At 42.5% G+C, this 13,406-nt stretch overlaps 1 protein-coding gene across 2 annotated transcripts in view; it reads left to right on the top strand.

Moving 5' to 3' along the window:
• LOC126299380 (GTPase-activating Rap/Ran-GAP domain-like protein 3) overlaps window positions 1–13,406 on the top strand; it is a 1,486,407-nt gene that overhangs the window by 1,133,584 nt on the left and 339,417 nt on the right. For both annotated transcript variants that reach the window (XM_049991244.1, XM_049991245.1), the window contains exon 3: window positions 11,573–11,642. In XM_049991244.1, coding sequence (XP_049847201.1) covers window positions 11,573–11,642 — 70 coding nt within the window. The remainder of the gene's footprint in view (window positions 1–11,572; window positions 11,643–13,406) is intronic.

The raw sequence follows: 13,406 nt of genomic DNA on the forward strand, positions 1-13,406 counted from the left end.
ATTACGTAAACTATGTACTGACTCGTTCCATGACCAAGGAGCAATGACTCGCATGGTCTCGTGGAATCTGATAAATAAAATAAAAATCTCAGTCAGGTGGCACACCGAAATGCTTCATTTGCTGTGGTGACCGCAGCGTTTTTTCTCAAACACATTCATTTACCCACGAATGTACTCGTAGAGGAACTCTGTAATCAAAGCCGGTGTGTCCATTCTACTCTATACGCTTTTCATTGTTTTCCCCAGGTATCTGCGTTACATAATTGATTCCAGCTGTCATTAACCGTGTATTCAAAGACTACTACATGTATACTTTTCGTGGAGTATAGATTGTTGTGGTTGGCAGGAGAGCCAACACCGTGTTACTAGAGGAGGCCGAAAGACACGCGTTGTAGCTCACGCGGGCAGGCCTGAGGTCTGCAACAGGGCAAGGAAATTAGACTTTAGAAAAACGGACGTAGCTGGTGTAATACTTAACTTTAATCCATTAATGACGAACGTCGGTCTGGACGGTACATGATTCACAATATCAATAGTAACTGATAATAGCGCCTTGCTAGGTCGTAGCAAATAACGTAGCTGAAGGCTATGCTAACAATCGTCTCGGCAAATGAGAGCGTATTTTATCAGTGAACCATCGCTAGCAAAGTCGGCTGTACAACTGGGGCGAGTGCTAGGAAGTCTCTCTAGACCTGCCGTGTGGCGGCGCTCGCTCTGCAATAACTGATAGTGGCGACACGCGGGTCCGACGTATACTACCGGACCGCGGCCGATTTAAAGGCAACCACCTAGCAAGTGTGTTGTCTGGCGGTGACACCACACAGATCTTAACATATCTCGACAATAGCAGCCTGTGGCTAACCGTTACACGAGACATATTTTCACGAAAAGAAGCACAGCTAATACTATCTGCGCAATCATTAACATACACTCCTGGAAATTGAAATAAGAACACCGTGAATTGATTGTCCCAGGAAGGGGAAACTTTATTGACACATTCCTGGGGTCAGATACATCACATGATCACACTGACAGAACCACAGGCACATAGACACAGGCAACAGAGCATGCACAATGTCGGCACTAGTACAGTGTATATCCAACTTTCGCAGCAATGCAGGCTGCTATTCTCCCATGGAGACGATTGTAGAGATGCTGGATGTAGTCCTGTGGAACGGCTTGCCATGCCATTTCCACCTGGCGCCTCAGTTGGACCAGCGTTCGTGCTGGACGTGCAGACCGCGTGAGACGACGTTTCATCCAGTCCCAAACATGCTCAATGGGGGACAGATCCGGAGATCTTGCTGGCCAGGGTAGTTGACTTACACCTTCTAGAGCACATTGGGTGGCACGGGATACATGCGGACGTGCATTGTCCTGTTGGAACAGCAAGTTCCCTTGCCGGTCTAGGAATGGTAGAACGATGGGTTCGATGCGGTTTGGATGTACCGTGCACTATTCAGTGTCCCCTCGACGATCACCAGAGGTGTACGGCCAGTGTAGGAGATCGCTCCCCACACCATGATGCTGGGTGTTGGCCCTGTGTACCTCGGTCGTATGCAGTCCTGATTGTGGCGCTCACCTGCACGGCGCCAAACACGCATACGACCATCATTGGCACCAAGGCAGAAGCGACTCTCATCGCTGAAGACGACACGTCTCTATTCGTCCCTCCATTCACGCCTGTCGCGACACCACTGGAGGCGGGCTGCACTATGTTAGGGCGTGAGCGGAAGACGGCCTAACGGTGTGCGGGACCGTAGCCCAGCTTCATGGAGACGGTTGCGAATGGTCCTCGCCGATACCCCAGGAGCAACAGTGTCCCTAATTTGCTGGGAAGTGGCGGTGCGGTCTCCTACGGCAATGCGTAGGATCCTACGGTCTTGGCGTGCATCCGTGCGTCGCTGCGGTCCGGTCCCAGGTCGACGGGCACGTGCACCTTCCGCCGACCACTGGCGACAACATCGATGTACTGTGGAGACCTCACGCCCCACGTGTTGAGCAATTCGGCGGTACGTCCACCCGGCCTCCCACATGCCCACTATACGCCCTCGCTCAAAGTCCGTCAACTGCACATACGGTTCACGTCCACGCTGTCGCGGCATGCTACCAGTGTTAAAGACTGCGATGGAGCTCCGTATGCCACGGCAAACTGGCTGACACAGACGGCGGCGGTGCACAAATGCTGCGCAGCTAGCGCCATTCGACGGCCAACACCACGGTTCCTGGTGTGTCCGCTGTGCCGTGCGTGTGATCATTGCTTGTACAGCCCTCTCGCAGTGTCCGGAGCAAGTATGGTGGGTCTGACACACCGGTGTCAATGTGTTCTTTTTTCCATTTCCAGGAGTGTATATTTTACATCACAATAAAATTTATTGACGTCTATTGTACTGCTTTTGCCCACATCTTGAGTAGATCAAAATGTGTAGTTTAATAATTGATTTCCTGCAACAGGTCACTCGCTGATAACTTCTTCAGCGCTGTATTGCTAATTTCAGGAGCAATTCACAATGTCACTTGTCGACGGTAGTAGGCATTAACCTGTTGGCACAGCATAAAACTAATTATCACTGGCTGATGAACAACAGACGATTGATTATTAATGTTAATATCAGTATGGCATAAAATACCTCAGTAACTGCCAGCACGAGATTGAGACCATAGTCCATTTCGCTGGCTTCACAAGTTTATCCAGGAGATTAGAATTTCTAGAGAGTTGGGAAGTTAAAAAGTGTGACAGATTACACATGCTGCACGCCGCACTAGGCCAGTGCGATTAATGGACTACTGCCGAGCAACCGAGTGTAAGATCGCCATGCCGCTTGGCTGCTCATCGGTCGATTGCCCGCTTACCTTGTTACTCCGCTACCACTTCCTGGCGTGCAGCTGACAGGATACAAATTACTTTTTCGCCACAGGTTTGCTTCGAGTATCGATGTTATGTGGAAAAATACATGGTATATTCGGCTCACTTCTCACACGGCAAAAAGCAGCTGCATAATGAATCCAAACTCTCCACCTCCAAACAGTGTTCGGACGTATCAGTCGCGTCTCATACAACGCGATACTATCATTTCTTTTATTTTGTGAGATTTTAGATCCCCTTGTCCATGCAGCAAACAGTGGAAGCTCGACAGCTACATGTATTATCACATTTTGTTTCTCGGAAGCTCTTTGATAATAAATTTCTGCATAAGTTACACTTTCTAATTATGTGAGGTCATTAAATAAAATATGTGAAAAAGCATACGTTGGCAGTAGCCACATATCACTACCTCCATCGCCTGAACTGTCCGATCAGTGCGGTCTCGTTTTTAATTTTCGCTTCCAGTGTCTGAGTACGTATATTAAGATTAAAATAAAGTAATACACGCGTGTAAATTGTCTAAAAATCTGTACATGCCATAACAGAAGGTAAACATGCAAAATGACAGCTATTCAGCATAAATTATATTCACTTTAAATCAAAGACTTTTCAATTAACATAGCATTTGAATCAGTTTCCATAACCTTAAGTTGTTATATATGGACATGTGTCCGGAAAACCTTAATTTCCATTTTAGAGTTCATTTTAGTTTCGTCAGTATGTACTGTACTTCCTCGATTCACCGCAATGATTTCATACGGGATACTCTACCTGTGCTGCTAGAACATGTGCCTTTACAAGTACGACACAACATGTGGTTCATACACGATGGAGCTCCTGCACATTCAGTTGAAGTGCTCGTACGCTTCTCAACAACAAATTCGGTGACCGATGGATTGGTAGAGGCGGACCAATTCCATGGCCTCCACGCTCTCCTGACCTCAACCCTCTTGTCTTTCATTTATGGGGGCATTTGAAATCTCTTGTCTACGCAACCCCGGTACCTAATGTAGAGACTCTTCGCGCTCGTATTGTGGACGGCTGTGATTCAATACGCCATTCTCCAGAGCTGCATCAGCGCATCAGGGATTCCATGCGACGGAGGGTGGATGCATGTATCCTCGTTAACGGTTGACATTTTGAACATTTCCTGTAACAAAGTGATTGAAGTCACGCTGGTACGTTCTGTTGCTGTGTGTTTCCATTCCATGATTAATGTGATTTGAAGAGACGTAATAAAATGAGCTCTAACATGGAAAGTAAGCTTTTCCGGACACATGTCCACGTAACATATTTTCTTTCTTTGTGTGTGAGAAATGTTTCCTGAAAGTTTGGCCGTACCTTTTTGTAACACCCTATATGAAGATGCTCATTGCTTCTCAATAAACGTAACTCACGCACTACTTACAAATTTCAACATCAGTGGAAATTATTTTATTATTCAGAAAATGGTTCAGTTATATTAGAAATCAACCTGTCAACATTCATATAAAGCGAGATGTCGCAGTTCTAAAGAGACTGGAGTCGTATACAAGTGAGTTTTAAATTCATACCAACCCAACCACATTTAGAATTTTTATGGTTTCTCTTAATTACTGACGGCGAACGGCGTGATCGGTCCACGAAACAAGGCACACATACTACAACTGTGCTAGTACTTCGTCTATTATTACTTCGACGTCGACGTGACTGTGAACTCTAAATTACCACTTTCTTTCTTTCTCTACTCTTTTTATTTTATAATTCTTACTTACAGTAACGTTTGTACATATACTATGTGATAAAAAGTATCCGGACAGCAGGCTGAAAATGACTTACAAGTTCGTGGCGCCCTCCATCGATAATGTTGGAATTCAATATGGTGTTGGCCCATCCTTAGCCTTGATGACAGCTTCCACTCTCGCAGGCATACGTTCAATCAGTTGCTGGAAGGATTCTTGGAGAATGGCACCCCATTCTACACGGAGTGCTGCACTGAGGAGAGGTATTGATGTCGGTCCAACGGTGTGTGGCGAAGGGCACTTTACGTGCCACTGTCACTACCTCCCTTTTCTGTTCAGTCGCGTATGGTTCGCGGGAAGAACGACTGCCGGAAAGCCTCCGTGCGCGCTCGAATCTCTCTAATTTTACATTCGTGATCTCCTCGGGAGGTATAAGTAGGGGGAAGCAATATATTCAATACCTCATCAAGAAACGCACCCTCTCGAAACCTGGCGAGCAAGATACACCGCGATGCAGAGCGCCTCTCTTGCAGAGTCTGCCACTTGAGTTTGCTAAACATCTCCGTAACGCTATCACGGTTATCAAATAACCCTGTGACGAAACGCGCCGCTCTTCTTTGGATCTTCTCTATTTCCTCCGTCAACCCGATCTGGTACGGATCCCACACTGATGAGCAATAGTCAAGTATAGGTCGAACGAGTGTTTTGTAAGCAACCTCCTTTGTTGATGGACTACATTTTCTAAGGACTCTCTCAATGAATCTCAACCTGGCACCAGCCTTACCAACAATTAATTTTATATGATCATTCCACTTCAAATCGTTCCGTACGCATACACATAGATATTTTACAGAAGTAACTGCTACCAATGTTTGTTCCGCTATGATATAATCATACAATAAAGGATCCTTCTTTCTGTGTATTTGCAATACATTACATTTGTCATCATCCGCGAAAAGCCGCATGGAACTTCCGACACTATCTACTACGTCATTTATATATATATTGTGAAAAGCAATGGTCCCATAACACTCCCCTGTGGCACGCCAGAGGTTATGGGATTCAGGTCAGGACTCTGTGTAGGCCAGTCCGTTACAGGGATGTTATTGTCTTGAAAGCACTCCGCCACAGGCCGTGCAGTATGAGCGTGTTGAAAGATGCATTCGCCATCCCCAAATTGCTCTTCAGTGGGAAGCAAGAAGGTGCTTAAAACATCATTGTAGGCCTATGCTGTGATAGTGCCTCGAAAAACAACAAGGGGTTACAAGCCCCCGCCATGAAACACACGAGCACACCGTAACACCACAGCCTCCGAATTTTACTGTTGGCGCTACACACGATGGAAGATGCCTTTCACCGGGCATTCGCCATACCCACACCCTGCCATCGGATCGTCACATTTTGTAACGTGATTCGTCACTCCACACAACGTTTTTCCACTGTTCAATCGTACAATGTTTACGCTCCGTACACGAAGCGGTGCGTTGTTTGCATTTATCGGCGTGGTGTGTGGCTTATGTGCAGCCTCTCGACCATGAAATTCAAGTTTTCTCCTTTCCCGCCTAACTGTAATAGTACTTGCAGTGGACCCTGATGCAGTTTGGAATTCCTGTGTGATGGTCTGGATAGATGTCTGCCTATTACACATTACGCCCCTCATCAACTGTCGGGGGTCACTGTCAGTCAACAGACGAGCTCGGCCTGTACGCTTTTGTGCTGTACGTGTCCCTTCACGTTTCCACTTCAGTATCACATCGAAGACAGTGGACCTGCTATAGGTGAGAAATGAATATTCGTTCACTTGTCAGGCTATCCGTTTCGTGGAGTAGTTCTGGACTATATATAGATGTGGAACTATCCTTCTAAATAGCAGGTGGATACAATGAAATTTAAAGTCAGTTAGAAGGAGCTGACAGAGGAGGGGAAACGTGTAAGGCTGTGTTACCAACAGGGCGGCCATTTCGAAATCAGTCACCTTGGATACAACTTTTCAAATAGAAGTAGAGTTATGTTACATCTCAGACAATAGAAAATTACAAGACAGAAACAATGGTGCCTTTCATTTGAGCGTAGGTTTATTCATTCTCGAGTTTTGTTGCATTTTATGCTGAACAATGCAAATGCTGGTGACACTGGCTACACGATCTGCTCGGCTTGTTGTCCAATAGACCGTAAAGTTCTAGTTATACACTCCACCCATTCTTCAATGAACCTTAACCAACACATGTACCGGAATGCGAGCACAGGCATCAGAAATCCGCTCACTGAGTTGTGCACAGTTTGTGATCTTCTCAACATACAAAACTGCTTTTAGATATAAATCTAATGGACGTAAATCAATGTAACATGGCGGTCACTACGCCGTACATTTAAGACCTTGTAGTGTGCCGATGCATCGTCTTGCTGAAAGATGTAAATGCCCCGTCTTCGTCTAACAACTGCAGATAACGGGCAGCTGTTGGTGTACCCTGAATGAATAAGGGCCCCACAACACGAAAACCCACGCTGTACATCAAATCATCACCTCCGATGCTCAAATTATCTTTAATGTATCTACTCATAGATGGTTGACATCTGACCATGTCTGTAATTTTGTTATTTTACAAAGTAAACGGTACGTTACAGGTGGAACGACGGATTTCATCCAGCTTGCGCGCCACCCATTCTATAAACTGAACCCGACTATCTGGATCGTCCTCAGTGAGATTTGTAACATTTGCACTTTGTAAGGATGTGATTTGTGTGTGGCCACAGTTCTGATTATTGATGTACAGCTGACCCCAGTTTCCTGGGAGATACGGCGAATACAGTGCTCTAGACTCTTACTGAATAAGCGTTTGATGTTGCTTTATCCGTAGCCGGACCCGGTAGTCCAGCTATCGCTTGATCTGCGAAAGAGCCAATTTCATGGAATTTGGCGAAAGGCACTTAGATGCAATGCAGTATCTTTCATTTCCTTAAAAATCAATGTGCATTCCCTCTAAAGGGCAATATCCAAATTGAAGTTAGTTAAAGAAAGGGAATCGATTGAACATATTACTCCTCTAAAAATTACCTCATTAGAATTCCAGCAGTATTAAATTTTGCCGGAGGAGATGAAAATTTAGCTCTGCGCAATTTTTTTTCCAATGACTCCCGAAAATTGGGAAGGAGAACATCAATCGAATCATATTATCAAGTAACTCTTAAAACCAAAATCCCTCGTATCGTAAAAAGGGCTCCCTTTTCCGTAACGAACACTCTGTACGAATCAAAAATAACTTATTATTCAGCAGTAATCGCTTCGCTGCGCCCAACATAAAAATGTTTGCCAATCTGAGGTTGATGTTATTACCCTGTCCACTATGGCTCCCACAAATATGTGTCGAGAATTAACAGCTTCACTCACTTATGTTTGTTTATGAACGTGTCCCTACTGCTGCTAAATTTTCCAATACTGATATGCACACGCCTTCTGTTCCATGTTGCAGCTTTCCTTAATTTGCCGCACAGAAGTTTCCTACGATTTTGATGAAACTGCCGAAAATAAGAAGACAATAAGATTAAAGCAAAAGTCATTTCGCTATTTGCTTGATTCACTTAAAACAACAAAGATGAAAGACACTATTCATTAATAATTAATCTTAGGCTACGTAGTCTGTTGGTAATTTTGGCTTCAAGGGTTCAAGCCAATTACTAGGTGCCACCTTACACCGGTTTCAGTAGCGAAATTTCAAATAACAGAAACGCGTTGACAGTTAACTATCGATAAAAATCTGGCCTCATTCCATGTTGCATAATTTTCGAAACGGGAAATGTCACCCAGAGATATTGGACGTTCAGGGCGAAAAAGCTTTTCTGTGTCGTTCACTGCTGCATAACACGGCTCACACCAAGCATTGTGGCTCAGTGGTTAAGCCACGACAACAGTTTTTGTTGACTCCAAATCTCCCTTCTCTCCCTCAATTCCTCCCAGCCCACTATCAAATCGGAACAATGGTGATGACCACAGCAGTGTTAACAATGACTTAACACCTAACTAAAAAAAGAAAGTTTGAGACATTTGCAGTGACATTATCAGCTGCTCAGATCTAGTCCTCTGGAGCTGCACACAAATATACGATAAACTTCCCATTGCAGCCGGTACAAGACAGTTCCCGCACACAGGAATAACTTAAAATTTATAACCTCGAAACTGATTTTTTTATTAATACTCAAAATTATTTAAAATTCTTATTTTCCTAACCATTGTTACATCACTGAATAAATTCCTTACTATTATTTATTCAGTATTTATGTAAATATCCTTCTGAAAGCAAATTTTATTGTCAGTATTACCCATGTAGTATGATCAAAAGATGCTATCAGACATAACATTTATGTGAACTTTCTTATTTCCTTTCTTTCGTGACAATTTGTCGCTGAGGATCTTCTTTTAAGAATTATACTCTTGCAATTACTCAATTACATTATGCTATTTTGCAACACACTTGTTAGAAATTGTTCTCAGTTCGTATCTTACACAGCATATCAAGTTGACAGTAAACTTCAGTACAGTTATTTTTCACTTCAGTTAGAACAAATTTAAAAATTAAACTAAGGAGACCTCCAGCGACTTCCGGGTTAGTTGCAGCTGTCTATAACCGACATACCACGGCTACTCTTACCACAAGTAATAAATTTTCATATATATTGAACGAGAAAGAACAATTAGAGTAAAAAAATGATAGTTCCCCGTCGGGAGTAACATGGCTCTTTGTTCGATGAAAATTGAACGAGGTCCTCCTGTCTTCGGCATAACGGACTAATTTCTCTCTTGTGTCCCGGATATTCCATTTCATAGAGTACTAACAAACAGGTCGCTGAAGACCAGAACGTAGGTATCTATCGACGTGATGAGTAATCAGCTAATTGGAACGCGCGTTGACATTGGCACTGAGGTAAGTTGTTTGCCTGTGTGTGGCAATAAAAGGAAATAACTTTGCAAGTATCGTAAGAAATCAGTTTTTTTGTAGCCTTAGAGCGCTCACAGACCACATCATAATATTTAGAGCTGCTTAAAGTAGTTAAGATTTACGAACAAAAATCTGTGCTCTCGAAGGTGCTCAATGACTGCTAACGCTATCAAGTTAGACTTTGGCGACTCACTACACTAGCCCAAATTTTTTTCTGAGGCGTGGATTAGGAATAGAACCAAAATTTGTTTATAGTGAGTAAATTTAATATCTACCTTTACGTGGAGTGTTCTGTGTTAGAATTCATGTAGGGCAACGTCATATTATGGGGGGAAAGTGGTCAACTTGATCCCATCATATTATGGATTCCTTAATTTTAAATACTTTCGGTCGCTTTAGTTCGACACGAAATTGAAGACGACACTTCCTGATGTAATAAATTTAACATTTATAATCGAAGATACACTCTATCAGATGTCGACCACGGTTAGGTTTATACTATGTTCTACTCGTCGTCTTCCATCTGAGAAGAGAGCACACTCACAGCTCTGAGTATTCGTTTCATACATGTGAAACAAGAATCATTCTGAACGGTTTGTGTCCGATATAATATATAATGTTCCATGTTCCCTTTGCATTAATGTACGATGATAGATAGCTAAAGTTAGGAAATAAATTTCAAACTGGTACCGTTCTCATATTTTCATCTGTCCTAATACACTGGCTGTTACTGGATGAATTATCGATACATACTTGAATTACATATAACTTATTTTAAGATATAAGTTACAAGCATACACAACGGAAAGCAATAAAAAGATTTATTTACAACTATTACTTCTTGGCAGATGGGCTTACGTTAATGTGGGAAATAGTCATCCTGGGTAAGGAAATGATAACTGAAATCGCCATAATACTTCTTAATCTTGTTAAATGTCGGTTATGAACATTATGTAAAAGTTTTGAAATGACTTCATTATTAAGTTCTGTTTTGTTTTGCAGATTCTGGACAACGTTCAGAGGTAGTATTAGTAATACGTTATGAGTACATTGAATTGTTCTGAATTAATTTCATACATGATATGGATTAAGCTTTTTGCATACAACTTAAGAATTACAGAATTATAACATTTTCTTATTTACACATTTATTTCCCCTGACAAAATAAGGACGTGCAGGTCCCTTCTTATATTTTAAAAGACACTTTTTGTAAGTTAACATTAAAATTTATGTACTGCACGAGCATTGCAATAGTAATAATAATGATAATATGTATAGTAATTATTACAATATGCATGTGCATGAACAGCAAATATTATTATTATTATTATTATTATTATTATTCAGTATTTCATTAAGGTCAGTCAAATTAAGTTCACGTTAAGCAATTTCATCATCAGGATTTTGTGTAATGTAAATAATGACGTCCAACACAAATGTATGGTAACAATCCAGAAGAAATCAAATCTGAAGAAGTTGTTTGGTCCGGAGACGATAAATAATAGGGTAAGGTTAGTAGATGAAATGTAGAAAAGAAAACAGAAAAAAACGGGATCATGAAACTATTGATAGGGTTGACAACGTGGTAGAAATACTGGATTGCTGTCGGGAGAACAAAAACAGCTGAGATATGCCGACAGGAAGGGTATCCCGATGAAATCAGATAAAGCTTTACAGCCTTCTGAATACAGAGAGGATTTGGATAAGATGCAGGTGACTGGTAAATTGTCCCAGAGATTTAATGTTAGGCGTTGGTGCAGCTACGTCACTGGGAGTGACTGACCTTGCAGTTAGAGATTAGTGATGGACATTTGGTATGTGGTTGTAGATGTTGAACTCAGTAGCGACTAAGGAACCGACGAAATACACAGAGCTTGTACAGGATGTCAGAACTATTACTCTCATTCTTAAGGACTTCTATTGTGGTTTATTAGTATTCAATCTTTCGAATTTATTTACAATATTCCTATTAAATTTGTGTTAAGGTTAATTGTTTCTATCAAATAACTTACCATTTCGTTTACACTTACTGGCTGTTCTTTGTCTTTCAGCTCTTCAACCAATGATTTGATCTCACGTCGTGGCGTTTTCAGCCGTCGCCATTATGGATCAGTAGAATTGGTAAGTAATAACTCAACAAATTAATACTGAAACCAAATATTTTATTGTGCTTTTGTTCCACGCTTAATTTTAAAGCTAGGTGTGACTTCATTAGAACAGAAAAGCGTCCAACAAAATTCACGTGACAAATGTGTGTTACTGTACACTCATCATGCATGTAATACTTGATATCTATAGTTGATGTAGTATCTGACAAAAATCAGTTGCTTTTAACCATGATTTTACTTTCCTTCTTTCGAATGAGGTTATTATCAACTTAAGGAAATTTCATACAACATGAGATACGAGCGCAAAGAAAATGTGTCTTGGCTGTGTCTCTTCGGACATGTATGCTCTTCACTGAGGTGACGAAAGTCATGGAATATTTCCTAATATCGTCTCGGATCACCGTTTTCCTTGCGTAGTGCATCTTCTAGACATGGTATGAACACAAAAAGTCCTTGGAAATCCCCTGCAGAAATATTGAGCAATGGTGCCTCTATAGCCGGCTATAATTGTGAAAGTGTTGCCGGTGCAGGATTTTGTGCTCTAACAGCTCTGTCGATTATGTCCCATAAATGTTCGATGGGATTCAATTCGGGCGATCTGGGTTGCCAAATAATTCGCTCGAACTGTTCAGAATGTTCTTCAAACCAATCACAATCAGTTGTGGCCCAGTTACGTGACACATTGTCATCCATAGAAATTCCATCGTTATTTGGGAACATGAAGTCCGTGAATGATTGCAGATAGTCTCCAGATAGGCAACCATAACCATTTCCAATCAATGTGCCATGTAAACACAGCCCACACAGTTATGGAGTCACCACCATTTGGCACAGTACCTTGTTGACAAGGATTTTGTGCTCGAACATCTTTGTCAATTATGTCTCATAAATGTTCGATGGGATTCAATTCGGGCGATCTGGGATCCCAAGTCATTCGCTCGAATTGTCCACAATGTTCTTCAAATCAATTGCAAATTGTTATGATCCAGTTACGTGACGCATTACCATCCATAAAAATTCCATCGTTATTTGGGAACATGAAGTCCGTGAATGACTGCAGGTGGTCACGAGATAGCCAAACATAACCATTTCCAAGCCGGCTGTGGTGGCCGAGTGGTTCTAGGTGCTACAGTCTGGAACCGCGCCACCGCTCCGGTCGCAGGTTCGATTCCTGCCTCGGGCATGGATGTGTGTGATGTCCTTAGGTTAGTTAGGTTTAAGTAGTTCTAAGTTCTAGCGGACTGATGACCTCAGAAGTTAAGTCCCATAGTGCTCAGAGCCATTTGAACCATTTCCAATCAATGTGCCATGTAAACACAGCCCACACAGTTATGGAGTACCACCATCTGGCACAGTGCCTTGTTGTCGACTTGAGTGCAAGGCTTGGTGGGGTCTACGCCTCACTCGAACCCTACTATCAGTCTTATCAACTGAAAGCGGGACTCATCTGACCAGGTCACAGTTTTCCAGTCTTCTAGGGCTCAACCGATCTGGTCACGAGGCCAGGAGAGGCGCTGCCGGCGATGTCTTGGTGTTCGCAAAGGCGTGGATCATTTGCTGCCATAGCCCATTAACGCCAAATTTCACCTCACTGTCCTAACTCTACGCAAACGCCGCTGTTCTCGGTCGTTAACTGAAGACTGTCGGCCACAGAGAGAAATGTCCCATGCGTCTAGTTCCAACTGCCATTCCGTGTTCAGGGACTGTTAATTCCCGTCGTGTGGCCATAATCATGTCGGATATCTTTTCACATAATCACGCGAGTACAAATGACAGC

This window comes from Schistocerca gregaria, chromosome X (genome assembly GCF_023897955.1).
Source record: "Schistocerca gregaria isolate iqSchGreg1 chromosome X, iqSchGreg1.2, whole genome shotgun sequence".
Taxonomy (NCBI): Eukaryota; Metazoa; Arthropoda; class Insecta; order Orthoptera; family Acrididae; genus Schistocerca; species Schistocerca gregaria.